The sequence below is a fragment of the Brachyhypopomus gauderio genome, chromosome 5, assembly GCF_052324685.1.
Source record: "Brachyhypopomus gauderio isolate BG-103 chromosome 5, BGAUD_0.2, whole genome shotgun sequence".
Taxonomy (NCBI): Eukaryota; Metazoa; Chordata; class Actinopteri; order Gymnotiformes; family Hypopomidae; genus Brachyhypopomus; species Brachyhypopomus gauderio.
In genome coordinates this window covers 2,928,180-2,956,000 of record NC_135215.1, presented here as the reverse complement: position 1 = coordinate 2,956,000, position 27,821 = coordinate 2,928,180, and the positions used below count along the sequence as shown (strand labels likewise).

Genomic DNA, 27,821 nt, shown 5'->3' with positions numbered 1-27,821 from the left:
CACACACACACACACACACACACACACACACACACACACACAGCTCAAATACATTTTTAATAACACTAAACCCTGAATTGGATCGAATCGACTAAATCGGATTAAATCGAAATAAATCGATTCTTAATCTTCAGAATTGGAATCGGATCGATTCTTGGAATTTGAATCGATATATATATATATATATATATATATATATATATATATATATATATATATATATATATATATATATATATATATATATACAGAGAGAGAGAGAGAGAGCATTAAGTAAGGTTAAGTCCAGACCAGGTACAACTGATAGATGGCATTGACTAGATGACTAGAGGCATACAGATGATTCAGAAGTGTGGGGAACAGGGAGATCTCTCTCCCGGGGTTTTCCCAGGGCCATGCTGTCCTGACCGTGGCCTACTTTCTTGGGGTTGTTCCTAGATCCGTCTGTCCACAAGTTAAAGTGACTTTCTGCGTGAAACCCTTGTCTTATGTGAAGGTCACATGTGATGTATTTGGGTCTTCTGTCCGTGATAGTATGGCTGACAGTCGGACTCGATCTGTCAGAAATCCACATCTGTGTTAAAGGACGTCTCTCCCGGTGTGGGAGTTGGGTGTGGAGTGTCGACCACCGTGCTAAGGGTCAGGGGACGTGGGCGCCTCTGGGCTTTTACGCTGTAGGAGGCACCCATCATTCCCAAATCACTGGGTCTGTTTTTAGTGCCAGCGTCACATTCGAAGAATGTGTGTAACACGCGAGGTTTGAAGAGTGTGCATAACACATGAGATTTGAAGAGGATGCGTAACAAGTGAAGTTGGAACAGTGTGTGTTACATGCGAGGTTTGAGGAGTGTGTGTAACACGTGAGGTTTGAGGAGTGTGCGTAACACGCGAGGTTTGAAGAGTGTGCATAACACATGAGATTTGAAGAGGATGCGTAACAAGTGAAGTTGGAACAGTGTGTGTTACATGCGAGGTTTGAGGAGTGTGTGTAACACGTGAGGTTTGAGGAGTGTGCGTAACACGTGAGGTTTGAAGAGTATATGTAACTGTGAGGTTGGAACAGTGTGTGTAACACGTGAGGTTTGAAGAGTGTGTGTAACACATGAGATTTGAAGAGTATACGCAACATGCGAGGTTGGAACAGTGTGTGTAACACGTGAGGTTTGAGGAGTGTGTGTAACACATGAGATTTGAAGAGTATACGTAACTTGTGAGGTTGGAACGGTGTGTGTAACACGTGAGGTTTGAAGAGTGCATGTTACATGCCAGGTTTGAAACGCTCTGAGTAAGCAGTCCCGTGGGATGATGTTGTTGCCGTCATACACACGCACATGAGGGACACATGGTGTGTGTGTGTGTGTGTGTGTGTGTGTGTGTGTGTGTGTGTGTGTGTATGTGGTTGGGAAGAATTGAAAAAATTCAGGATGTGGAAGTAATGTATTTGAAAGGTATTTGGGTCATGGACTCTGAGAGTTTGGGGAATGTTTTTTCGAACTTGAGATGAAGAACTTGAGATGAAGAACTTGAGATGTACTTAAGGAAATGTTCTGGAGGGACTGTTCTTCTAGGATCTGTTGTTTCCCCAGACACATCTAGCTGTAACTGTAGTCAACAAGTGAGCTTATGCTTCTCATCCTTCATCATCGTTCTCTAGACTCCACACTGTGCAACAGCTGTCCTGAGTTGTGTACACACACTGGCCAGCAGAGAGAGCTAAACTCCAGCCTAATGTGTGGTGTTTAAGAATATGTGTATCTCTGACTTCATACGCGTGTGTGTGAGAGAGGGAGAGACGGAGGCGGAGAGAGAGAGAGAGAGTGAAAGAGAGAGTGAGAGAGTGAGATAGAGGAGTGCGCTGTCACAGCTCGCTACCTGGCGTTGAGCCAAACCACCGGATTATCTGCGGCTCCCGCCCCATCACCGTGGCAACCCAGCGACACTCAAATCTTTCTTCTCTTGGGTGTGGAGTGGGGTTGTTCTTATCAGGCATATTCCAGTGGCCTTATATCTTTCTATAACAAACAGTGCCATTACTAACTTCTATTAATAAACAGCAGGACTTCTGATAAGAGAGCGTATGTTAGGCACAGCCACACCCCCCTCACAGATAAACATGCTTTGATCGTTACCATCTGGGAGTAGGAGAGTGTTATTCTGAGAGTGATCTACCCCTGCTCTGTTTGTTTTTTTGATTTGATGCAGTAAAGATGCTCACTTCTAAACATGTAATCAGATCTCTCTGTTTCTGCCCTGCTTTGCTGTACAGACTGACCCAAATCAATAAGCTGGCTGTTTGCTGCAGGTTTTTACGTGGTCTATATTGACCTGAAGTGGAATTCTGCTGGTCTGTTTGTTCGAGGCCCGTGAGCTTGGTGACACGGTGACAGGGTCTGGGCTTGTGTGTGTGTAGGCGTGTGTGACAGTGGAGTGGGAGCCAATCAGCTCTGGGGTATTATGCAGGAATGAGAGTGTGTGTGGGTGGGGTGTGTGCGGGATTTAACAATGCGTGTCCCATCAGCTTATCCTACCAAACGCCCCGAAGTCGGTCATCACTCAGCCCTCTCCAGACATCTTTCACATTCCCTCACCAGACCCAAAGTGTGCATCTCTGGAATTACGTCCCGCAACCACCCCCCAAAACCCCCCCCCCAACCCGGCCCAGGATGGCATGTGCAGCGCTGACCTGGCCATAATCGTCCTGAAGATCCTGCACTCTACTTAGCGTGATGCGTGTCATGGCTGAACAGTGTGGCCAGCGAGGGTGCAGTTCAGCTCCTCCTCTCTCTCTCCCTCTCTCTCTCTCTCTCTCTCTCTCTCTCTCTCTCTCTCTCTCTCTCTCTCTCTCTCTCTCTCTCTCTCTGTTTGTATGGCTTATGGCTCTGGACATTGGGAGAAGGAGAAGAAGGCTGGCACACGCTGTGGCATCAACTATGCAAAGCATCATGGGGCCTCACAGGACATCCCTGCGATGCCAAGCTTTTTACTGGCTACCAGACGGGCTTGGTGCAGCCTGGTCCAAACCCCCCCCACCCGAACCCATGGGTCTGTCACCATGCCAGCAGAGCTGTGGGCTTGGCTTCGGGGTGATTGCTTTCAAGGCGATCTGGAGAGGAGTGCGGAGAGTGCGGAGAGTGCGGAGAGTGCGGAGAGTGCGATGAGGCCCACGTTCCCTCTGCTGACACACAGGGTCACGAGCGCCCCGGCGTCGGGTGAGTCTCTTCTCCCTCACAAACGGGCTCCCCCACTCACGTCGCTCCACTTCCAGCCCACGTCTGGGCGCGGGCCGACCCTCGCTGACCTGCAGGACCAACCCAGCGAACCGGATCCGTGTCCCGATGGCCCTGGCCCACTGGCGGGGAAAACACACGCTCCCAGAGGCTCACACGCCCCGGTCCAGATGTACGACTGCAGGCACCACACGTCTGACATTGGGGGACGGGGGGGGGGCCCTTTTCACCGCTGCTCACGGCCGCTACTTTCTCCGTGCACAGCAACTGGTCAAATTTTCACTCATGAATAAGTTTGTCTGCACATTTTTCCACCTTTTCAGCCATTGATTCTTGGAGTGTGTGTGTGCTAGACTGATGGCATAGTTGCACCATAATTGAAGGTGGAAAGTTTTCCCATGGATTGCACTTCTGAGATGCCCTCTGCCGTGCGACTGGTGGTGTACATCCTTCCGCACCACTCCCGCCCGCCTCAGGAGGAAGCCCGGCTCACCCTGGTCATCTTCCTCCCCGGATGGCATGCTGGGTAGCCGATCGCCGGGCTTTCGCACGCGTGGCAGAGGTCACCGGCCAGTCGTCCTGCTCCGAGGTCCGCAGTTCGTTATTTCACAGACGGCAAAGCCGCGGCGTCCCGACAGCTTCGCTGGAGCGTGGCTGAGCGGCGTGTAGCCGGCCCGGAGCCTCCCGTCTCCTCGCGTGGTTTAGTCTCGGCCGTCTAGGGGGTGCTGACGCTCACCTAATGGGCCCAGTCAGAGCAGCAAGAGGCTTAGAGTGTGTGCATGTCCCAGAGCTCTGACTGCTGCATGGAGCGTGCGTGTATGTGTGTGTGTGTGTGTGTGTGTGTGTGTGTGTGTGTGTGTGTGTGTGTGTGTCAGTCATTTAATGATGCCATTTGCAAAAGTTTTGCCACTTTAACAGTGTTTATATTTCTCCTTGTTTTGGGTATGCTGAGGTGCTGAGAGACTGGGACAGTGAATGGCACTCTCTTTCAGCCATACTGTTTGTGTGCCAGTGATTAACCTGACTGTAGCTTTTAAAGTTATAAAAAACAAGAAACAACAACAGATTCACTGAACTCATCAGCTTTGATCTCTAATCATAGGGGTACGCGGTGGGTTAAGGCCTCCTGCCAACGCCCCGATCACCGGATTTGCTTCTTGGGCTTGTGCTGATTTATGGTAATGCGTGACACCAGTTCTCCAGGTGCTGTTGTTCTTGGCTTGAGTGCTTTTATTAGGAAGTAAAAGATAACGTTAGAAAAACTAAGCTAGTTGAAGCATGTTGTTTTTGTTCTCATGGGTGTCTGAAGGTTTTTAGCCATGTCTGATTCTTCTGAGAATCCTTTGGCGAGGCTTGAAATGCATCTTGCCATAGTGGAAAGTCATTAATGTATAGCGGTAATGTTGCTCGGTTTTTGCGCAGGTAACACTGTAGTCATTACAAGTAACGCTGTCATAATTAAAATAACCCTGTAGGGCAGCATGAACATGGGAAATGTCATTTAAACTTGAACAACGTCGGGCAATAACTTGGACAAGAACAGAAAAGCCAAAACATATTCACATTAACAAACACAGACTGTACGCCAGGTGTACACACACACACACACACACACACACACACACACACACACACACACATTCACTGAATACACAGTTCCATTAGTCACCATATGCTATCACACGGTTTACATTCCTGTCAGGTTGTTACTTAATACCCCTTCTTTTCTCTCTTTCTTTCTATCTCTCTCTCCCTCCCTCCCTCTCCCTCTTTCTCACCCCACAGCCTGGAGATGAGAAGCTTACCTGGTGGGACAGGGTGCCTGGATATTTCATTAACATCTCCTCCATTCTACTCATGGTGAGCACTGGTGTTTTAAACATAACCAGCTCAGCTTAAAAAGTCAGTTCCGCTGCTTCAGAAACCGCGTATTTCCTCATCCTGGCTTCTTGGGTCTTTCCTCTTTCCATCCCTTTCTTTCCTGTCTTGGCCTGTGCCGTCTCCCTCCTGTGGCGTGGCGAAGTTCGGCGTGACCTTCTCCGCCGTCTTCGCCGTGATTATGTACCGCATCACCATCTCCGCCCTGCTGGCCATGAGTCCCGACCCGCAGGTCAAGTCCAACGTGCGCGTGACCGTCACGGCCACCGCCGTCATCATCAACCTGGTGGTCATCCTCATCCTGGACGAGATCTACGGCTCCGTGGCGGTCTGGCTCACCGAGCTGGGTGAGACTCCCCCCCCCCGGACTCTGCCTACACTCATTTATTTCCTTTTTAAAATCCCTTTAAAGTCACTCCAAAGTCACTCATTTGCTCACCATATCAGAACAGTACCTGCCAACATACTTGCTGTCTGTATCCGGACACCTCCTCTCTCCTCCCTGCCCTCCCTTACGCCCCCTGTGGGTTCTCCGTCATACTGCGGCCATGAAAGTGTGATTGTGCTCATTCCTGCCCATGCAGAAATGCCCTGAGAAAGAGGGCTCGGATGTTCCCGATATTTCCTTAAGAGACCTTTAAATAAATGAGCGTGGTGGGGCGTGGTGGGGCCTGGACATGTTTAACCACCTACTGAATAAGGCATAAACACTCCACCACATACCACACGGCTGTGGCAGCCATGTTTTAACCTACTTCTTAATGCACTTAGATAGTGTATTAGTTTGGTTTAGATCACCACACACTCTATATTATGTCTGAAGTATTTTAAATGCCTTTCTCTCACAAAGTTTATGAATACAGGTTTAGAACAAACACACAATCTCTCTCTCTCTCTCTCTCTCTCTCTCACACACACACACACACACACACACACACACACACACACACACACACACACACACACACACACACACACACACCCTCTATCTCATATGCATTATGGATGCTGGTGCTATGGCCTTATTGTGCTTTTACTACCGGCATCCGTGCAGCCCTGACAATAATCTGCATTGTAAAATGGAAGATTTAGCTGCAACTGCCTTGAAGCATGTAATTAATCCCAGAACAATTTACACTGTAAACTGGTTCTGCTGGAAGCCCCTAATATCCCCAGTGGGCTTATCTGGTGCTTCTGAACGTTCGAAGAATCTTTATATTGACCAGATTTCTTAGACCATGACAGGTCTTTCTTTACCTTACCTTGGTGTGTATGTCACATATACATAAAAAGAGGGTCAATGTAGTCTGAAAACAATGTAGCACAGAAACCGCTTTTTCCCGCCTCAAGGATCCTATTGCGATGTGCTTGCAGAGATTCCAAAGACGGAGAGAAACTTTGAGGAGCGTCTGATACTGAAGGCCTTCCTTCTGAAGTTCATGAACGCCTACGCCCCCATCTTCTATGTCGCCTTCTTCAAAGGGAGGTAGGCGAACGTGGTCCGCCCTTAAAGCAAGAGCATTTTACCACTAGCTGGGGGAGAGAAATACAAAAAGATGAGACTGGGTAAAGAGATGGGAGAAATACACACACACATAACCACACAGACACACACACACACACACACACACAGACACACACACACACACACTCTTGTTCTCCGTATGCTGTGTGATAATGAAGGATACAGGTGGTCAGGAGGAAGCCCTTTGAGTCATCTCTCCCTGCGGAGGAGGTTTGAGTGCGAACACTGCTTCTAAAATAAACCAGACACACTGCTCATTATGAGGGCTGCGGGGAGAGGCAGAAAAATGAGGAGTTGTTTAACCAGCTGGGACTGTTGGCTTTCTCTGTCTCCTTTCAACAGGTTTGCTGGCCGGCCTGGGGACTATGTGTATATTTTCAATGAATACCGCATGGAAGAGGTAAATTTAGTTGGGTGTGCGTGCATGCGTGCATGTCTGCTGTGTGCTGTATGCTTCTCCTCTCTCTTTGTGTACTTTCCTATTTAGATTTAGATTTAATATTTAGAGCAAATTTTTATCTCTCTCTCTCTCTGTCTGTCTCTCCCCCTGCCCCCTCTCTATCTGTCTGTTTCTCTCTCTCTCTCTCTCTCTCTCTCTCTCTCTCTCTCTCTCTCTCTCTCTCAGTGTGCTCCCGGTGGTTGTCTCATTGAGTTATGTATTCAGCTCAGCATCATCATGTTGGGGAAGCAGCTCATTCAGAACAACGTCTTTGAGATCGGCATTCCGTAAGTGCTTCGTCCGCTCCACCCGCACACCTCCGTCAGACGGGGCTCGCTGTGAGACGCTCACATCCTCCCTTTAAAGTGGAAAAGACTCGCCAGCAGATGGTGGGACGACCTGTTCTCCTCTGATAATGACTTTGTTAGAGGACTCCATGGTTATACCTCAGGAATGGGCTCAGATCAGAGATCTCCTGGCTTTTTCCTTTACAGGAAATCCTCTGGGCCTTTAACTGGTATTCATTACATTTTAGTCTTGGCGTTATCTCTCTCAATCTGTCTCTCACACACACACACACACACACACACACACACACACACACACACACACACACACACACACACACACACACACACACACACACACACACACATTCTTGCTGCATGCCATGTGTGTACATGTACAGAGGCACCTGAGCAATCATCATGTTAAATACTAATTAGACATGATATTATACGAGATCAAAGGTATTCATGCTTGGTTTATTTCTCCTCTGGTGCAGAACTCACCCCTGTGCACAGGGCTTCCATGTCCACACAGGAGCTTATGCAGAAACAGACATTTTGAGCTATACATCTTATGCGCTTATGTCAGAGACAGTAGGGATTAACCAATTCTGAACTCCAAGTGGCCCTGAAACCGAAATATCCCGCTTTCTTTCTTTTTTGCATTTTGTTTTTGTTTTCAAAGTAACAGTGGTGGATGCTTTGCTAGACGATTCTGCATCTAACTGAAGTTGTCATGTGTCTGATGACTTTTCGCCATGAGGACTCAATAGTTCTTGAACAGGAAGGGTGGAAAACTAGGACACGACTTCCCCGGAGCAGAACGGACCTTGGGCCGCGCGTTCCCCACCACTGAAAATCCCTTTTTAACCTATTTCTACCCCTCCGCTGTTCTTTAGAGGAGCTCCGCCCCCAACCCGACCTCCCGTCCTGCACCCCCTCCTTCACGTGTCCCGAGGAGCACGTGGGCCTGAGTTGGAGCACGTGCCCCGGCGTTTTGGGGACATCCTATATCTGGATTTGGTTTCCCAGGCCCAGGAGCTGAACCTGGGTCAAAGCTCCACGTCACTCCTCATCCCCACCCCTGTTTCGCATCTATACCATACTGTGTTTCAGACTCCTTTTAATTAAACCGATGTGCCAGTTTCATAGCACGCGTGCCCCTTCCCGCCCCTTTGCCGGCCCGGCCCGAAACGGCGGGGGCGTCTCAGGTTTCGGGCCTCGCGACTCGGCTTACACCTGTCGTGGTGTGCGGCCGCAAAACGGCTGTTTACACTAACAGGCACACCACATGCTCATACAACAGTGGTCGGAATCAATCATTCATTGGCTCCTGAGCCTGCTCTATCTTTTGTTTGTTTGTTTGTGTCTGTGTATATGCTTGTTTGCATGTGCAAACACCTCTACATTCTTCTGGAGATTTCCGAAGTGACATTTCCCACTATGTATTGAAGTGTAACTAGTTGATGTGATGACCGTGATCCCGCCAGCACCGTGTGCACCGGAGATGGTGATTGGCTCCTGATATGACCAACCACCATCAGTGCGATGCCCGTCACACTGATCCTTCTGTCAGACGCACTCAGTCTACACTTATGGCTGTTTAAACTTTCAAGGGAAAAAAGTCCTCGCATTAAAGTAGTTTGCGAAAGAATGCAGATGACAAGAGTGGAGTCCTTGGAAAGGCCCGAGAGAGGAGGAGGAGAGCGTGACTTTAAACCAATTCTCCTGTTCTGCTCTATAAATACCCACCTTCGTTACTGGTGAAGGCACGGGGCTGCAGTGTGCCTGGTGCCAAAGCACTATGATGGAGGCCAGGGGGGACAGGAGGACTCAATATCCCACAATTCCCTACACAGACCTGACCTACATCATAGTTCTAATCTCCCCACAGACTTCTCTACTGCCTATCATACTCTTGTCACATCGTACAGGCTGTGTGTGTGTGTGTGTGTGTGTGTGTGTGTGTGTGTGTGTGTGTGTGTGTGTGTGTGTGTGTTGTGTAATTTTGCTCCGTTAAGTATTGTCCATCTAGCTGCACTTTAGAGTTTGCCAGGCTTTCTGTGTGTGTGTGTGTGTGTGTGTGTGTGTGTGTGTGTGTGTGTGTGTTTGTTGGTCTGGCGCATGACCAAATGTGAATGCACCTCAACAGCTGCTTAATGACAGATGTAACACAGCTGGAGGAAAGCACTTATGCTACAATGCCATTAAAAAGTAATGCGCCGTAAAAAGCCAATGTTTTGGGGGTATAAATAATGCATCAGTTACATTTAGTGGTTTTGACTGGGGCCATTAATCGGCAGAGTTGTGGACTACATTGTCCGTGTCCTCCTGAATGCGTGGGCCTTTGACAGGACTATTTCCACAACTCTGTCCCCTTGTTTTCTCTCCTTGATGTATTTTCACTCACGAGGTGCGTCTCACGTCGGCTCATGTAGGTACTTTGCAAAGTGTCCAGTTTTTTACTTTAGAGAAGTAAAAAAAGATGTTTCCTCAATAAAATGTAGAGGCAGTATAGCGGATGACGTAAATGAAAGCTACAGGAAAATGTAGCTTCAGAATTGTTGGCTAAATTGTTGGGAAACGGTGCTGTAGGTCTAGAAAGTCTTTACAAACAGCTGTAGGAGGTCTTTATGAGCAGCTGTAGGACGTCTTGACCAGCTGTAGGATGTCTTGACGATGAGCTGTCGGAAGTCTTTATGACTAATGTTAAGAAATCTTTAAGGCTAGCTATATAGCACATTTTTCATCTGTGCGTCATAACTTGTGTGCTTAAGATAATGATTTTACTCACATGAAACCATTCTGTTACTCATCTTAACCATTCTGTTATTCACTGAACACTGCTATTTTGTTATGACATGCCTTTGTGATGAAGTACGGTTATATTTACAGATCCACACGCTGAAACTAATATCCAGGTTGGCCAACAATGAGTGACTATGTTTTATGGTTCTTGGGCAGATTTGTTGCTGTTACAGTCACTTTCGCCATAACCTTTTGACATCACCAAATAACTTTTTAAGTAAGATATATTCCACATGTAGTCAAGAAAACACATAGCAAGCAATGTATCCAGTTTATTAGCAGCGTGGCAGGGTATTGATTACTGAGATGAAATGTCTGCTATTAGAAGGCTGGCACTGTTCTCTTACACTGTAACTTTACAGCACAAAGCAGTTTATGGGCACCGGGCGAGCTACCGTTCTGTGACATGCAGAAGCATCGTACCACGCGGGGCACCTCGCGGGGCACCTTACAAGTATTGCCCCTGACAGCAGTATACAGCCTGGATGCTGGTATATGCTTTCTTTTATTTTTCCTTTGGTTGAAGGTTATTGCATTTGGGTGTATGTGAGGATTAAAAGTTACTGTGTCATAATGAGGAAGAGGTGCAGTAGGTGAGAGTTAGGAGAGACGGGTCCAGTGCCGTCTGCTGCCTAATTCCCCTTTGGCGGAGTCTCAGCGGTGCCCTCGTGGCCAGCGGTTCCTGCTTTTACACCCGCACGTTTGGTAGCGGCCACCCGTGCTCCAGGGCCTGGATGATGGATGGGGTGGAGGACGGGTGCAGGTGTGATACCTGCTGTCTGGTGCCTGGTGTGGAAGAGTCGGGTCCACACAGGTGAGCCGAGGGCGTCTGCAATTAAACATCCATTTGTCCTCGTGCGTGTGTGTGTGTGTGTGTGTGTGTGTGTGTGTGTGTGTGTGTGTGTGTGTGTGTGTGTGTGTGTGTTGCAGTTCACTTTCAAAATTTGGAGGAAGAGACAGATCTGAGCTAAACAGCGTTAGGCACACATTGTGCAACAGTGAGGTTTCTAAGGCATGATCCAGTCTTAGGCTCCTCTGGGATGTTTTGTCTGGATGATGATGATGATGATGATGATGATGATGATGATGATGATGATGTATGTGAGCATTTGCGGATCTTTCTCTGTACTGCCAAACTATCATGGATTATGTACTATACTTAGACCTGGCTTGTGATATTTCTAATCAGGTAACAGCAAAAAACAAAATCCAAGAAAGAAATATTGACATCATAAGTGGTTTAAATTATACAAACTATACAAATCAATTGGATGAATTAAGAATTAATTGAATCATTAGGCACCAACATAGCCATGAACATTGCAAAAGACATTATGTAATCATATCAACTTCCAGATAGCATGTCCTTGTGTAAGATATATGCTGAAGTTAAAGTTGATCAGATGCCACGTTCATACGTTATTGACATAGAGATTTTTGTTCTCTCCCACCCTCTAATCTCTTCCCTTGCCATCATCTTCCTGTCTAACCCGCCCTCACCTGGCCCCGCCCCCTCACCTGGCCCCACTCCGCTCTCACCTGGCCCCGCCCTGCAGCAAGCTGAAGAAGCTCTTCCGCTCCCTGAAGGAGAAGAACCTGAAGGACCCAGAGGAGCGTGTGGAGCAGACCAGCAGAAGTCTGCGCCAGTGGCATCTGGACTATGACCTGGAACCCTTTGAAGGCCTCACACCTGAATACATGGAGATGAGTGAGTGATCTCTCGTCTGAAGGGGGGCGGAGCCCTCGGGAAGGGAGGCGGTGCCGACAGAAGCCGAGCCCCGTAGGAATGCACGCGTCCATGACCCCAGGCTCCTGGTTTTCATTTTAAGACCCCTTGGGCTTGTAGAGTGTGCATGCTACTTACAAGTATTTGCACCGACAAGTTGAGGTGGGCTGCGTTTTAATTTCAGTCATGTTAACAAATGTGCAGGTCGGTTTCCATTAGAGACTGATCTGTATTGAATTTCATGACTCATTGCTTATAGCAGTCGACGTGAACACGTGCGCTTGGCTCCACGTGCATTCGACGGCACTTTTCACAATGTGTATGACGTCCAATAAACGTGATGGGCTTACAGTTCAGCTGATTCATATTCTCCAACCGCTCAATAGGATTTTTACATGCCAGTAAGATATTTATATGTATTATAACTAGAAATAAGAAATAAATGCAGATGTTTGAATCAGGCTAAACATGTTAGCATAACAGGTTGTATTCTAGTGCTGTAGTTGGAGTTTTCAGAGTTCTGACAGACATAAAAAAATTACTTTCTGTTGATATATGACACAAAAACCAAGTTCTCAGATTTCATGTCCATATTAGCCTTTAAATCCTTTTTGTCTTGAGTTCTGATTGTTGGCAAAAGAGGATTTGAGGTCATTGATTCTAAATAGGATTGTACTGTATGTAAGAATCATTGTAATTTTGTAGTGGATCTACCTGGCTCAAATGAACTTCTCTAGCAAAGAGAAAGTGTTTGAATTTAACTAGGCATACATTTCTTACATAATGTAAGACAATGTTTCAGAAAGGTTTCAAAAAAGGCTTCAGTGATTTCATATGTGACTTGTAAGGACCTTTTAGCCTAATACAGTTACATGAACTGTGTGACTATGTATGATATGAGGAAATGCAAGAGCGATAGAGCGAATGAGTGAGATAGAGGAAAAGACACACATAGAGCAGGTCAGATAGAAACTGTGAAACCCACCGTGCAGGTCACATGGTGCGACAATGTGTTCAAACTGCACTTTTGTGAACATGCACAGCTCGCAGATCTGAAAGAGTATAGCGTCACGGTCTTGGGTGTTTTAGTAGTATGCCCCCCGGCCTGATCTGCACAAGCAATTGTTTCGTTGTGAAGAAATATGGCGAACGTCAGTCAAGTGGAAGCTGGAAATGCTATTTCCCACAAAGGTTATGTTCCATGTGCGTCTGGGGCCACAGAGGAGAAGCCTTTGTGTTGAGGCACAGCAGTCAAACACTGCACCCTGCTGCCTCCTATGACCGGAGCTCTCTGGTTAATTGGAGAAAGTCGCCAGCTCACCACACTGTTGGGACTCTTACAGGTTTGAGTTGCTTGGGGGTCCTTTGTTGTTCAAATCATGTTCTAACAAATGGCTAGATATGTTTGACAAGTCGAGGGCTAGTAGACTAATTATAGGCTTGATCTTGGTCTCAATACGTGCAGGCATGACTAGATCTATGGCGTCTAGGCATGGTGTGTTTTGACAGATTATAAAATGGTTTTTATAGACGTAGAAATCACAATCCAAATGGTCTAAATTTAGATTCAATTCATAGTTCAATTCAATTCAGAGGAATTGAGAAGGCTTACTGGAAATCCAAGAAGTGTTTCAAATGTTTTAAATAAGTCAGCTTACTCTGAGCTCACTCTGAGCTTATGTTTTGTGTGAGGCAACTTGAGACTCTTTTCCCCCTCAATATGCATATAAGCAAATGTAGGCTTCTCTCCCTCCTCTCCTCCCCTCTCCCCTCCTTTCCTCCCCTCTCCTTTCTTCTTTTCACCTCCTCTACTCTACTCTCCTATCCTCCCCTCTCCTCTCCTCATACTAATTCAGTTTTATAGGCCACAGTAAAGTACACATAAATCTTTCCCTCAGTGATATACACAAAACAGATGAGGGTGTAAAATCCACTTTGTAGTGGGTGTTTATGGCCTTAACACTTCTAATCAGTGCAGGCTTTTATACCAGGTCTGCTCATTTGTGTCTCGATGTCTTCTCGCAGTCATCCAGTTCGGTTTCGTCTCCCTGTTCGTGGCGTCCTTCCCTCTGGCCCCGCTCTTCGCCCTCCTGAACAACATCATCGAGATTCGCCTGGACGCAAAGAAGTTCATCACAGAGCTGCGCAGGCCGGACGCCGTGCGTGCGAAGGACATCGGTAGCCGACCGCGCCCCGCTCGCACCTCGCCAAGCGCCTGTTCAAGATGTTAGCTAGCTGTCAGTGCTAACCTGAACCCGCGTGTCAATGTTCTCTTGCAGGGATCTGGTACAACATCCTCAGTGGCATGTGCAAGTTCTCCATCATCATCAACGTGAGTGCCAGGCCCAACCCTCAGGCTGTCGTCCATGGACTTGGCTTACCCCAAACTACACACGTCTGGGTCTGATGTGAACTCCCCCCCCCAAACAAGCCCATTATTCTCAAAGATTCAAAAGCTGGGGAGACCTGAGAGGAATCACGGCACAGAAAGCCGCGCCCTAATGAATTGGTAGTCAAAGACCCCAAAGGAAGAGTTACCCAAAAGTTGGCCCAGTTGATACTACTTTCATTCCATTATAGGGTAGAGTTCTGTCTCTCCCTGTGACTGTGAGCTTGTAATGGGAATTGTTCAGTCTCCAGTGTCAGATAAGGACTCTGCTCAATATGGGCAAGAGACCTCCAAGGAAAACATTTGATGGAATGCTTTGAAGTGTGCCGTATTAAGCAGGTCGTCGTCAAAGAGAAAAAGAATGATCTTAAAATGATGTGCTTATTTTTTTCACATATAATGTTTCACTCATAATCGTCTGAGATCACTTGATATAATCTGGAATTATGCTTCCAGTATGCTGTGTACATTATTTAAGTAGAGGCCCTTTAGACATGTTCACTCTCTAAGCCCTGGCAAGGTGACTTTTATACAACTGAATGTAAAAGTGATTGGTGTGTGTGTGTGTGTGTGTGTGTGTGTGTGTGTGTGTGTGTGTGTGTGTGTGTGTGTGTGTGTGTGTGTGTGTGTGTGTGTGTGTGTGTGATTGGCTGGAGAGAGCAGTGACAATGATCTGCATCTCCTCCAGGGCCTCATGAACTGTGTTAGCTCGCTATGGAATCAGAACAGTGTTAAAATGATTCTGAGCTTTGAAATTGATTTTAAGCTTGCAAAATGATATCCACCAGAACAGTTTAGAAAAAGAATTTTGTAAAAAATGTAAAAAGTTGCAGTTGTATTTTTCTTCAGGTTTGCTTTACTTGCAAGTATGACTTTCTGACCATGTTTTGAGTTATGAAACTCAAATTAACATTAACAAACCATTTCCAGTTATATATAATACTATAGTGGTTGCAGTCAGTCTTGTTATAGTGTTTTTTATTAGGTAGTCACAGCAAGCTCATATATCGTGGTCAAAACAGGATCACAACATACTTGTAAAAAAGGGTCCTAAATCCATACTGCTCAACTTGGTCAATCTTTCTAGGACATTTACACAATTACACAATTTACGTATGAGCTTAGCAGGGAGATTCCTCCTGCATGCGTTTCCACTAGCGATTGCTTAACCTGACTAATCTGTAATCCCGCACGTTCTGTCTTCTGCACAAATGTGAGGTTGACATTGACGCCTGAGGTGAACTAGGGGGATTACGCCTATCATTCAATGTAATTAAGAAAACAGTTACCAGCATAGAGTCTCTTTAATCTGCTACATATACCTTTGTTTACTATTCAGGCCTTCGTCATCTCCTTCACGTCTGATTTCATCCCACGGCTTGTTTATCAGTACATGTATAGCGAGACCGGCACCATGAACGGGTTCATCGACCACACCCTGTCTTACTTCAACGTCAGCCATTTTAAAGAAGGCACCGCACCTGCCGGCGCCACGGTGACCGTGTGCAGGTGAGCCCCCCGCCGCACCTCTCCGCACCTCTCCGCACACGTTCCTAATGTAATGCACACACCTGAGTGGCGGGGGACCGTTAAAATGAAGCTGGGAGGAGGGGAAATAGGGAATTAAATGAAAAGTAGGACAAGCGCTTGTGTGCGGTGTGTATCCTAGGTGAACTTCTGATTCTGGATCTGCAGGGTAGGCCAATTTAGCTGGGGAGTCAGACCTCGTTAAAAAAAAAAAAAAAAAAAACGTAAAGAAAATGAGAGTTTAACTCTTTACCGTCCTAAGTTTTGCAGTGTTAGGCTGTGGCTAAAATAAAGATGTCCTATTGTTTTGGGCTACAGTGTGCAGGGCAGGCGGGGTATTGTGTCTTCCCCATCAACCTTTCGCCATTTCTGTACCCAGAATGCAGCGCTGCATCTTTCTCAGCTTCTCAGCTCTACAGCGTAATGCCGCGTCACCTCTGTGGTGCGATGCCAGATCTTTGTTTTGGTCTAGCATGTAATGAAGATGAAGGGAAAAGATTACTTCACACTCTCCTCCTAGCATCTGGTCTTAATGGGCCAGACGTTACAAGGATTTAAATGTTTAACCGCATATCAAAAACACTGACATCACGCCTGCTTTCAGCACCCCCCCCCCCCCCCCCCCCCCCACACTGATGGACAGTGGACTCCATCTTTTGCCAGTGGCTCCAAAATACAGTAGTAGTGACTTCTAGATCAGCTATATTATCTGCATTACTCTTAGCAGCAGCGTGAATTAAACCGACACACCATCACTGCCCATTATTTCATTCCTCGGCACTTTGAGTGACACTTTAATTGTATGTTTCTTTCACAGTCAGTAACAGGTCTGACCAGAAAGAAATGGCTGTTCCCACAGCACTAAAACTACATGGGAGTTACATGTCCTCCCAACATCCATAACTTCCACAATCCATATGCTTGAGAAGTATGAATTGTTCTTGGATTCTCTCACCTGGATTTCCAAGTCCCGGGCATGAATGTTTGCATACCTGTGATTATCTACCTTACTTAGTGACTAAATAAATCAAGCAAAATCCATGCTTGAGTTACTGAAATATCCTTCAGCGCTGCCAGTTCAGTTTGAAGTGCAAGTCATCTGAATGATATTTGTTTCCCCAAACCGCATAATGGTCAAGTCCTATGGGACACAATCTCCAGAGTGGTGAGCGATAATTATCCTCATCTAATTTGGTCTCTTGCGAATTGGGACTTTCCTGTGTTTTCCCAGTAAAAGCTGATGGGAGGTAGCTGCATCGCTGTGCCAGCTCCATCACATCCAGCCGTAGATGCCTGTTTGGGCGGGGCACCAGGTGGAGCACGCGGGTGGAGCACGTGGGTGGAGCAGGATGGTGGAGGACGCCTCTCCTGGCTCAGGCCGCTGGGAGTGGGCTGACCTCTCTGCTGAGGTCCCTCCCTGGAGGTCCTGGTGGCAGCGTGATGGCGGGTTTTACGAGCCGTGCGTGTGCGTGTGTGTGTGTGTGTGTGTGTGTGTGGGTGTGCGTGTGTGTGTGTGTGTGAGACTGTCAGAGGGAGGGTCTGTGAGAGCCAATGTTTCTGTATGAGTGACGGATGTAGCCGGGTCTTAAAGGGGTTCAAGTGCTGTTAAACGTCTATAAATAGTCTTCTATAAATAGTCTAAAACATCAACAAATCAAATAAATCCTTATCTGTGCCATAGCATGTTCTTTATTTCAGCTGCGTAAATTAAATCCCAGGCAGTGGAGGGCCACCAGCCTTAAAGATCCAAGCTTTACTGTATATGGCAACAAACTGAAGAATGGTCAGGAACTCTGCACTGAAGCATTGTTTTCATAATTCAATGCAGGACATCAGAAATATGATGGCCAGGCAGACTGCAACCGATTTAATCTGCAGATAAATATTTAAATATAAGGAACTGGATGATGATATCTGTTCCGATAGATCTATACAGAGCACTGTTGACTTTAGGCACTAACCAAACTCTTTACGTATTTTGTGATGACTGCCGATACCTGAAAGCTCTTGCAGTGTCCCTCCACTCTTTGCTCCCTCGTGAAGTCCAGCACGGTACTGCGAAGGAACCCTGGAGGAACCCAAGGAGAAGTCAGGGTGTTCGTGCCTCCACGATCCTCTGCTTTAAATCACCTGGAATAATCAGTGAAGATGTCTCAGACCTAACATGCTAAAGGAATGTGTGGAGCATGTGCGACTGATTCACCCTCTGTTGTTATCGCCAGCCAGAAGAAACAGCCGGCGGCTAAAGACAGCTACCGTAAATGCCTCTCTCTTAGCCCACATGTTTAACTGCTGCTCTGCCTGCAGGTACAAGGACTACAGAGAACCGCCGTGGTCGCCCCAGCCGTACCAGTTCTCCAAACAGTACTGGTCAGTCCTCGCAGCACGACTGGCCTTCGTCATACTGTTCCAGGTGCGGCATTTAACATCGGCAGCAACCAAACACCGTGACGTTTTTTAAACCGGCCTTTCTCAAACGGCAGGCTTAGCTCGAACACTACGTAATAGCTGCATGCGAAATCCAGGAAGGATTTTCTCTGTTTCCCCAGTGGGTTGAAATACTTTTTCGCCCGATCACAGTAAGCAATTACATCACATTATGCATGCTGCTTCTTGTGTAACATGCATCCCAGGGAGCAGCAGCTTGGCTGTCATTGCAGCACGAGCTCACGTGTCCCATCTTTAAAGTGCATTGCCCTGTGTTTATAACCCCTATTTGGAACACCGCAGCACAGACAATTTCCCCATTTTTTTATGCATCCGCATCATAAATTAGTCTGTTGACCACCACTGCAGGTACCAGTTGATTGGACCTTGTTAGTGATGTTGGGCAGTAACAGAATACATGTAATAGTATTCTGTATTTAAAATATAACACGTATTTAGAATATAAATGTGAAAACAGTGAACTTCTATAGTGTTAGGGTTATGTTTTTCTAGAGAAAGCTTAAATTGCAAAGTATGTGGTTCTCAAATGGAAAATAATTCAAAATTAATGGACCGTAACTTGAATAGGTCGCTGATATTGCAACCTATTTTCTTCAGTTAGCTAATCAGTCATCTGTAACACAATATGTTTTGAAAGTAATCATCCTAACCCCACTGGTGGAGACCAGCTTGACGAAGGGAGACACACTGAAATGCAATGCCATTCAGGTCAACAGACGTCCAGCCTCTGTTTTTTAACACCAATTATCACCCTGTGTGTGTGTGTGTGTGTGTGTGTGTGTGTGTGTGTGTGTCAGAATCTGGTAATGTTCATGGGTCTGCTGGTAGCCTGGGTGATCCCGGACGTGCCCAAGAACATCAGTGAGCAGCTGAAGAGGGAGAAGACCCTGCTGGTGGACGTCTTCATGAACGAGGAGAAGGAGAAGCTACAGCTCATCCACAGTCTCTTCTCCAAAGAGGTGGAGCCCCTGCGTCCGCAGCAGCCCCCCCGGGTGGAGTCTGACCCAGCCTCCGAGGTGCAGCTCCCTCTGCCCCACGCCCCCCTGCCCGACCCCCCCGGCTTCGGCCCTCTGGCCCCGCGGCCCCGCACCCGAGCCCGGGCCGCCAGCTTCAGCCAGTTTACCCGCCAGGCCTCCACGTCCCCCCACAGCGACGCGGGCAGGCACACGGCTGTGTGAGCACAGGGAGGGGCGGGGTCGGGTTGGGCGAGCGGGGCGGAGTCTCCGGATCGCCCACGCTCGGAACGGAGGACTGAGAGACAGGGGGAGGGCGGGGCCGAGCCGCCCGTCTCGTTACCCAGGGCGCCGCCCCCTCTTTGCAGTGTTTTTTTTTTCCACTGGACTTAAGAAACAGAAGAGGTCGTTATTTTACCCGTCTCTGTACTGCATGTCCGACCATATGACCACAAGCCACCTGTTGGTTTTTTTTGCTGTTTTTCTTTTTTTTTTTTTTAAACCGCGACATATCTAAGCAGTCTGTGGAAGAGGCCCTGCGCATGCGGCCCGGTCTTCCCTGGACAGCTTACGGTCATCCCATGCACAGAGTGACTGGTTGACAAGCGTGGACAGTGGAGTGGGAGCGGGACTCTTCTCCAAGGGGCCTCCCACATATTTTGGAATGTTTTCTCCCTCCATCTGTTCTTGAACTGAGAAGATGGTGTTCCTTTCGGTTTTTTTTTTTTTTTTTTTTTGGGGGGGGGGTGGATCTCGAACACTGGTGCACATCTGGTCCATACTCATGCAGTCATTGCACAATTCAGGAAACTGCACAAACAGAAAACTGCTTTTGCAAATTTGATGAGATGTAGCGTATCACAGCAAATAAATAGAACTCATCTTCTCAGGTAATGGCGTCACTGTAGGCTTCATGTGTTTATCTGAATAATGTGACATCACTTGGTTTAATAGAGAGCCTGAAACTCTTCAGTCAATAAGAAATAAGGAGCGAAAAACTGTACTTTAATCCACAAATTGTATTGTACAAAAATGAATACATAAAACTGAATGAGTGTCAAATCTTGTTACAGATCTCTTTCTCTAAAGATGCAAAATCCTCATATTTTACATACACAGTGATTTGTTCAGTTTTTTAATGTTCATGTGTCGGTTTGTTTAGCTGAGGTAAGTTGCTGAAGTATGTGTTGGGGGTATGTTGATAGGTAAGGTCTATTGTACCTACTTATGGCCATATCATAAATCTTTTTAATCTTAAAGCTCATTGTTATGTTTTTTTCGTGGGCTTCTGTGGTATTTTTTACTTACGTTGCAGCACATCTTACCTGACGAAGATCAGTCAGTAACCCGTACCTACTCTGAAGTCAACTAGGCCAACTTTATAGCAGGTTATAAACATTAAGACAGGATTTAACTTCTTCCATGATGCTGTCATCACCTATTGGTCCACTTTTCTAATTCTACAGCTTGGTGCTCGGGACACTGCTGGATGTGTTTATGACTGTGGGCCCTCCCGGGACCTTTTAATGGCCACATCTATAACCTTTCCTCACGTTTGATCGCCATCACTGAAGGAACCATCACCGCCATGTGGCCTGGAGCCGGAAGGATAAAGACCAGCCTCTAGCCGGCACATTCCCTGCTCCTTAAAGGACTTGCAGGACTTAATATTCATGCAAGAGGCTATTTACATAACATGCGCATGCAATGTATTCCCAAAAGCAACATCTCTAGGCTGCAGCTATGTCTGCTCCCAGTTTAGAGTATTTAATGTCCAGTCAGGCCAAGGAAGACTTGCCAATAAGGAGCAAGGTGTCGTTTGTATTTGTCAGACACATTTTATTTAAAATTAACTTAAATTTTTTTAAATTAAGTTATGGAAAACTTGGTCTACAAATATCAGGCTTTTAAAAGTCTCAGGTTAACTTTGGTTTTGTCTTTGCCAATCTTTGTGACTCTGTGGGACATTGCAATGGCATGACAATGTGGAAAGAAAACATTTTATTTGATGAGAGCACCCTCAAATAACACCATAGCTTTGTAATAATACTGTAGCAATACCGTCTCTGTGTTCTTAAAATCTATATTTTAAAACAGATCTGAAGGTATTGTGACAATCCTCAAACGTCCTTCAGTTTTAGAGGTCCTGTGATTGGCTGAAGTCAGGGCTTCTCTTCAGCTTGAGTAGTGTGTCTGCTGGATACCAGAGGCTCTTGTCAAACGTTCCTGCTTCACGTTGGAATTGTTGTGCACTCTCCACTTCTTCTGACTGCAGTGGCTCTCTGCTTGAATCACCTCAGGCTCCGGGCAGCATGTGAATTGCTTGTAGACCCCAATTCTGTGCAGCCATGCCGAAATTGCAGAGCAGTTGTATAGTGATTTCATTAATAATAGAGGCCTTATCCTGACAGCCACGTAACATACCACATACCCACCATCAAACTGGAAGAGTCGGTATTCAAGGCCTCTCGATATTTTGTTGTTGTTTTTTTGGTAGGGAATTTCTTCACAACACCAGCAAGGTGTGGGATAATGTTAAAAGACTTTTGGCTGACACATTTTCAGAGCAACACACACACACACACACACACACACACACACACACACACACACACACACACACACACATTTATAGTGCTAGCACCTTGCTCTTCCTGCTGTAGCAGGTCAGCTACAGGAGCACTAAAAGTTGTTTATTTATTATATATATTGATATTGTATCTACCTTTCTCATAGCATATAGCATATATAAATATATATTGTCAATGCTTGGAGCTGGATGCTATATAAATGAGGGATAATAGAGGCTGTATGTAGGCTTTCAAATCTGAGGAGCAGCGGTCACAACATCTCAGAATTTGCTCAAGGGCAGCTTCTCTGGAGATGTTACATACTTGTGTTTCACCTGGTTTCAAGTGTTAGCTACACAACTCTGCGTGCGCGAGTGTGCATCTCTAAATTCCTCCATTTTGTGTGTGCAGGCATGTAAAGCCTTGCCTGTAGCACATTCCTTAGTGAAACTGACAAAACCCCAAGCTGACCTGATTTGTCCACGCGGTTCCTCTGTCATGTCTCTTGGTTAGATTCCTAGCAATCGGTGCGGCCATGGAGAAGCTGCCTCCAAACCCTGGCAGATGGAGACCATCTTGGTAAAGCTCATTGTTTGCTGTACCACTGAGAATTAGGGCAACGTGAACGAGCGGAAGGCGACATGAATGACAGGAGGCTTTTATTAACTAACAAGAAAATACAGTGGGAAGATGTGTTAAGGCGACGTGCGTGATAGCGCAGCTATAGGTCAGAGCAAAAAATATACAACATTACACCCAGTAATAGCTGCCTAGTTCCAAAGCGTTTGTATAAGTGGCAGTGTAGTATTGTAGCATCTCGGTGGTAGCAGCCATGTCTCTCAAAGAGAGGTCGAGCGAGAGAGGCTACAGCCTGGTCCTTTTCTGCCCTCAGGGTCCAGACACGCTGCAACATGATTCTACACATTCTCTTTTATTTAATACCCAACCTGCCCTGTTGCCCCCCACCCCTTTCTCTCTCTCTCTCTCTCTCTCTCTCTCTCTCTTTATGTATTTTCTCTCTTGTCACGAGTGGCAGTATAAGGTTCTTTAAGAATCGAAATAAAGATTCACATGGAAAAGGAAACACACCCCTCTTTCAGGGTAACCGCACACATAACCACACCTCCTAGAGCCTTTGTCTGAGATTTGGTCAGTCTGTGCCCCCTAACGAGGGTCACATCGGGGAGCTGGCTTGGCCTGTGCCTATGACGGCAGGTTTTTGACGTTCCGTGATTGTCATTTTGTCTCACAGCCATTTTACTTTCTGCTACCCATGATTCCTAACACTCTTTTCCATTCTCCATCGCTACAGTTTCATGAGGAGTTCACTGAGCTTCTCATTGTCTGAGCTTGGATCCAGGCCAAGGTCTTGTGTCAACACTTTCCGTTGAAAGTTCTGTAAGGTGAAAGTGTAGGGGGTAAAAAGATTTAAAAACAGCAATACAAATATCTAAACTACTCACTCTCCGTGGTTACCGTCTAAATCCATTTTAATCACAATTTCAAACGTGACCTGACACAAGTTTACAAACTCTTCTTTGGTATGAAAGAGAAATTTGAAATTATGAATGAGCTGTTGTGTAATTACTATGGGAGTGTCACAAAGCCTATAAGAATGTCTGCGTTATTTCAAGTGTCTCATTGGCTGTGTTCTCATAGGAATTGTGTTTGTGAACATTTGAATAATGTTAACTTTGGGTTGACTGGTGTATGAACATATGCCTCAGGCAGCCTGACTTGATACTGCTTATTGTGCTGTATGTAACAACTGCTTGGTTAAGTCAGCCTGTCCTTGAATCTCACATCTGTGTATGTGTGTGTGTGTGTGTGTGTGTGTGTGTGTGTGTGTGTGTGTGTGTGTGTGTGTGTGTGTGTGTGTGTAGCAGTGGGGTTACCTCACCCTGAACTCACGTAGCCTGTGTGATCTGTCACGGAGTGACTCGCGTTCAGATGCTAGTTCTGCCACATGCCTCTTCCACAGCTCCTCCTTCTTCTGTAGAGGGCCCTCCCCAACATACACACACACACACACACACACACACACACACACACACACACACACACACACACACACACACACACACACACACATGCACACACACACATCCGGGACACAATTTAGTCTAACCCTCAGTTATCTGCTTGGCAAGATGTTAGTGTATATTAGTGTCACTCAAAGCTCTTCTTTGCCAAAGCTGTTTCTTACTTTAAATTGTGTTATTACACTTCAAAGAAACAAACTGCAAACGTGAGTCTTATTTTATTTGAAAATAGTGTCTACTGGTCTTGGGACAGTAACTCACTTTTTTAATAGAGGTTCTGGCATTTTAACGGCCCTTTTATGAAAAGGGATGTCTTTTCCTGAACGTTAGGCCAATCCCTAAATACAGAAAAACACCTAATGCTGAAAAATTGCTTCCTGTGTTGCTATGAGACAGGCCTTGCTGTCCATATTGGGGCGAATCAGTTGATGTAGTGCGAGGGAACGGGCCTGGCTGTGACCTGTCCGTGACCTCTGCTGTTCAACACTTCAGACATGTCTGCCGGGGACCGTCTTTCCCGTCTCCGCGCCGGTAATAGAGTAGCTTGTGTAAGCAGAGGCCTTCACCTTGAGATCGTCGGCATGTGGAAAACATTGAAAAGCGGCGCCTCCATTTGTAACGCCTTTTAAAAACACGTTCTGGCACTTCATTGTGCAGACAGTTGAAATGTCCACACCCGCCACGCCCCCCCCATCTCCTTCCGAGTCACATATTCACAGATTCGCATGAGGAGAGGCTGTCAGGGGTGTTTGTAGTGTTCTGTTTATTTGTTTCTATGGAAATTGGTGGTGGGGCATGATGAGACGATCAGACGGGGGGGCACACATGGGTACCAAGGGCCAACACTACAGTGCAGCTGTAGTAAGAGCAATTAACCCACTAAGTGCAAATAGCTTGCACTAATAACAACAAGGTGGTCCTTTGGTGTGACCTCCCATGCTGGCGTTACGAGCCTCCCATGCTCGCCGACAGCAGAGAGCGCGCAGCGGGAAGGCCTCTGTCCTTACACACACACACACACACACACACACACACACACACACACACACACACACACACACACACACACACACACCATCCCTAAACCTAGACAGGGGCTTATGATTTTCTTCCCATACAGCCCTGAGCTTTCAGCCAAGCCGCCGCATGCTTGCTGCGTCTGTGGTTTATGGGGGGGTAAGTCCAGACTGATTTGTCAGCGCTGTACCATCCGGGGCAGCAGGGGTCATCGCAAGCGCAAGCTGTAACCAGGAGCGATGCGCAAACAAGCGTCTGCTGGAACACAGAGGTCTGCTGTGCTTAGCACGGCCTGGGCTGTTAGCGGTAGGGTGCAGGTAGGGTTCTCGTCCCCCGCCGCCGGGCGTAGCGAGCTGGACGTGGGGTATCCACACCCACCCTCCTCTGCTCCTCCACCTCCCTCTGCTTCTCCTGCTCCCGCCGCTCCATTTCCAGTCTCCGCCACACCTGTGCAAAACCAGAACGCACGCTCAAACGCTGGACTAGCAGCCAACGATGCTAAGGAAAACGGGATATAAACGGCCCCCATCCGCCCGATGATCTTCACCCTTTCCCCACGGCTGTCCTGTCGTTCGGGTCCCTCGTCCCCCTCGGGGACACTTGTCTCTGGCGTCCTAGTCGTGTCTCCCTTGGCGTTCAGGAATGCGTAGTCCTCTTCTTTGCACATCTCCCTCATGCACTGTAGGGAGGACACCGTATGACAGCACACAGGCGCTGAGCGTTTGGTGTGAGCATTGCCATCGCGACAAAAGTGTCTATTTCACCTCAGCACACGCACGGGGCCCTAACAAATAGATCCGACACTAAGCCGGGTTTGCTTTTTAACGAGCTGAGTGGTTAAAATTCACTTACCACCCACTTTTCTAGAGACATTTGCTCATATGAAACATTTTGTATACACTTGGAGAAACAGCCCGTCTGTTTAATGCTCAGCTTGAGTTAACCATCATGCACCTCATCAGTGTTCAGCTTCTGACCACATGGCATGTATTTGCTATTTGCTGGAACTTTCTGGAAGGCAGACCGCTCTCAAACCAGCAATCACGCTGACACATGTATAAACTGTCCGGTCATGAGCACAACAACGTGATTGAGAAATTGTGCATGTCAAACAGGCTACGGTCTGAAATCGTATGCCTATAACGTGCCTACTACCAGTGGATGTAAGTGAAAGGTCAATTTTTCTAATAAAGGAGGAGTTTATATGTCACATTACCTTAGACATAGGAATTGCAGCAAACCTCGTCATATGAGCCATCCTTAAAAGAAGAGTTTAACAGTAAGGTATTTTGTTTTTTCACGTTTTTTTTTTCCAAGCTTTTTCTAATAGAACACTTACCAAATTCCCTTTAGATGTAAATGTAATATTGATTGTTCAAATATATCTAACTGAACCATCCAGTGTAAAGCATTTAACAAATCACAAATCTTTCTTCCTTCACATTCACTCTCACGGTGCCCCACTGTTCCGTCTCCAGTTTGTACCTGTGCTGCCTTACGTGTTAACGGCTCTGCTGTTAGAATAATCCAGCTCACTCACCTGGAATAGACCCATGCAGTGTTTCTTTTTTCTTGTGTGTTCTCCTTTGGCTGTTCCACTGATGCAGTGGGGTCCTCAGGCTATTCCAATCAGTAATATATCCAGTCAAAAAAGAGCAAATATTACAGCTATTTCAGCACAACCGTGTCAGAACTGCCACTGGGACACTAATAAAATCCCTCCGTCCCATCAATCTTAATGAATTGCGCCTGCTTCTGTCATGACGGCCCCTGTGCTATGTGGTTAAAATCTGCCCTTTTGTACTGTTCCAAAGACGCATAACCCTAGCCAGCACCTAACCCTTAATCACGAGAGGAGACACCTCACAACTGGTCGAGGATCAGTGGGAGGCCAACCGCTCCCAGCGGCCTCCCCTCGGGCCCAAGCCCTCATTTCTGCACCGAGGTCAGGAGTTAACTATGACAGCACCTTGGTGTGCACCGAGGTGCACGTAACTTCCGCGGCAGGGGACCGGGGTGAGGCCGATGCCAGTGAAGGCTTTAGGGCTTCGGCACTTTTGTCAGTAAGCTGCCACATGCACCACATTCAGAAGAGAGAGGGAGAGAGAGAGAGAGAGAGAGAGAGAGAGAGAGAGAGAGAGAGAGAGAGAGAGAGAGAGAGAGAGAGAGAGAGGAATGAATATCGCTTATTGAAAGCAGGGGGAGACATAGGTGGATGATCTCAGCAGGGATGGAGTGTGGTATCTTGTGAATGGTTCACCCTCGTGTGCTTTCGGACAGGCGTTAAGGTGTTAAGAGTCATAGCCCCTGGCACAGTCGCTGAAGTGTGAGGTCAAAGGCCACTGTGACTCATCATTTTGGGATTCACTCTTGTTTTGTAAACATAAGACTTATTTAGTATTTAGGTAACACGTCCTGGTATCATTAAATGCAGCCGAAGCTGAGACAAGGAAACTTATAGGTGCAATAAATAGGTGAGATTACAGTGCTCACCTCCTTGGTTACTCCAGTGGAAAATAAATCCCATTCTAACTTATACAATTCACCATGAGCATTGGCATATCTGCCATGAATATGAGTCTTAAGAACTTTTCAGGACAAGATGCTCGAGGATTCCACCCTAACTAACCACAGTCCACAGCTATTTCCTCCCTGTGCAGTTTGGCCTTTGCTATATTTATGGGCTGCCAAATGTTGGTGGTCCCTTATCCTTGTACTGGTCTCATGGTAGCATGCCCAAGGGGTCACTTCCTTGATAGCTCTAATCTAAGAGCCCACCCTGATGGCCCATATTTACTTTCTCCTTGTATTTGCATTATCTGCCTTTGGTCACATGGCGTGACCAATTTGGCTTTTACCCCAAACAACAAGGCAACCCAAAATAAGTTTTCATAAAATGTGGGAACTTCACCCTTAATTCTGAGCTACTGTAAAGGTCACATGGTGCTAACTGGTTTGTGCTTCATTGGCTTTCTGCCCAGCACA

The 27,821-nt window shown here is 46.7% G+C and overlaps 2 protein-coding genes and 1 long non-coding RNA gene across 5 annotated transcripts in view; 1 reads left to right on the top strand and 2 right to left on the bottom strand.

The window, feature by feature from the left end:
- ano2b (anoctamin 2b) overlaps positions 1–20,709 on the top strand; it is a 32,983-nt gene extending 12,274 nt beyond the window's left edge. For 2 of the 3 annotated variants that reach the window (XM_077004899.1, XM_077004898.1), the window contains 11 exons: positions 5,013–5,087; positions 5,251–5,452; positions 6,480–6,591; positions 6,973–7,030; positions 7,256–7,356; positions 11,721–11,872; positions 13,916–14,068; positions 14,170–14,222; positions 15,619–15,788; positions 18,114–18,219; positions 19,052–20,709. In XM_077004899.1, the coding sequence (XP_076861014.1) occupies positions 5,013–5,087; positions 5,251–5,452; positions 6,480–6,591; positions 6,973–7,030; positions 7,256–7,356; positions 11,721–11,872; positions 13,916–14,068; positions 14,170–14,222; positions 15,619–15,788; positions 18,114–18,219; positions 19,052–19,432 (1,563 nt within the window). In that variant the 3' untranslated portion in view covers positions 19,433–20,709. Of the gene's footprint in view, positions 1–5,012; positions 5,088–5,250; positions 5,453–6,479; positions 6,592–6,972; positions 7,031–7,255; positions 7,357–11,720; positions 11,873–13,915; positions 14,069–14,169; positions 14,223–15,618; positions 15,789–17,037; positions 17,165–18,113; positions 18,220–19,051 lie in introns of those variants that run through there. The other variant, XM_077004900.1, reaches the window with a different exon arrangement.
- On the bottom strand, positions 17,544–18,326 carry LOC143514104 (uncharacterized). Its single transcript, XR_013130762.1, has 3 exons — positions 18,157–18,326; positions 17,804–17,936; positions 17,544–17,678 (listed from the first exon to the last, which is right to left on the bottom strand). It is a non-coding gene; the product is annotated as an uncharacterized LOC143514104 (long non-coding RNA).
- Positions 20,710–22,776: 2,067 nt separating the features above from the next.
- Positions 22,777–26,094, bottom strand: LOC143513762 (uncharacterized). The gene is made up of 5 exons (XM_077004496.1): positions 26,053–26,094; positions 25,384–25,515; positions 25,215–25,283; positions 23,678–23,770; positions 22,777–23,173 (listed from the first exon to the last, which is right to left on the bottom strand). The coding sequence occupies exons 1-5, from the start codon at positions 26,092–26,094 to the stop codon at positions 23,084–23,086; spliced, it is 426 nt and encodes a 141-aa protein (XP_076860611.1). The 3' UTR covers positions 22,777–23,083.
- Between the last annotated feature and the right edge of the window lie 1,727 nt (positions 26,095–27,821).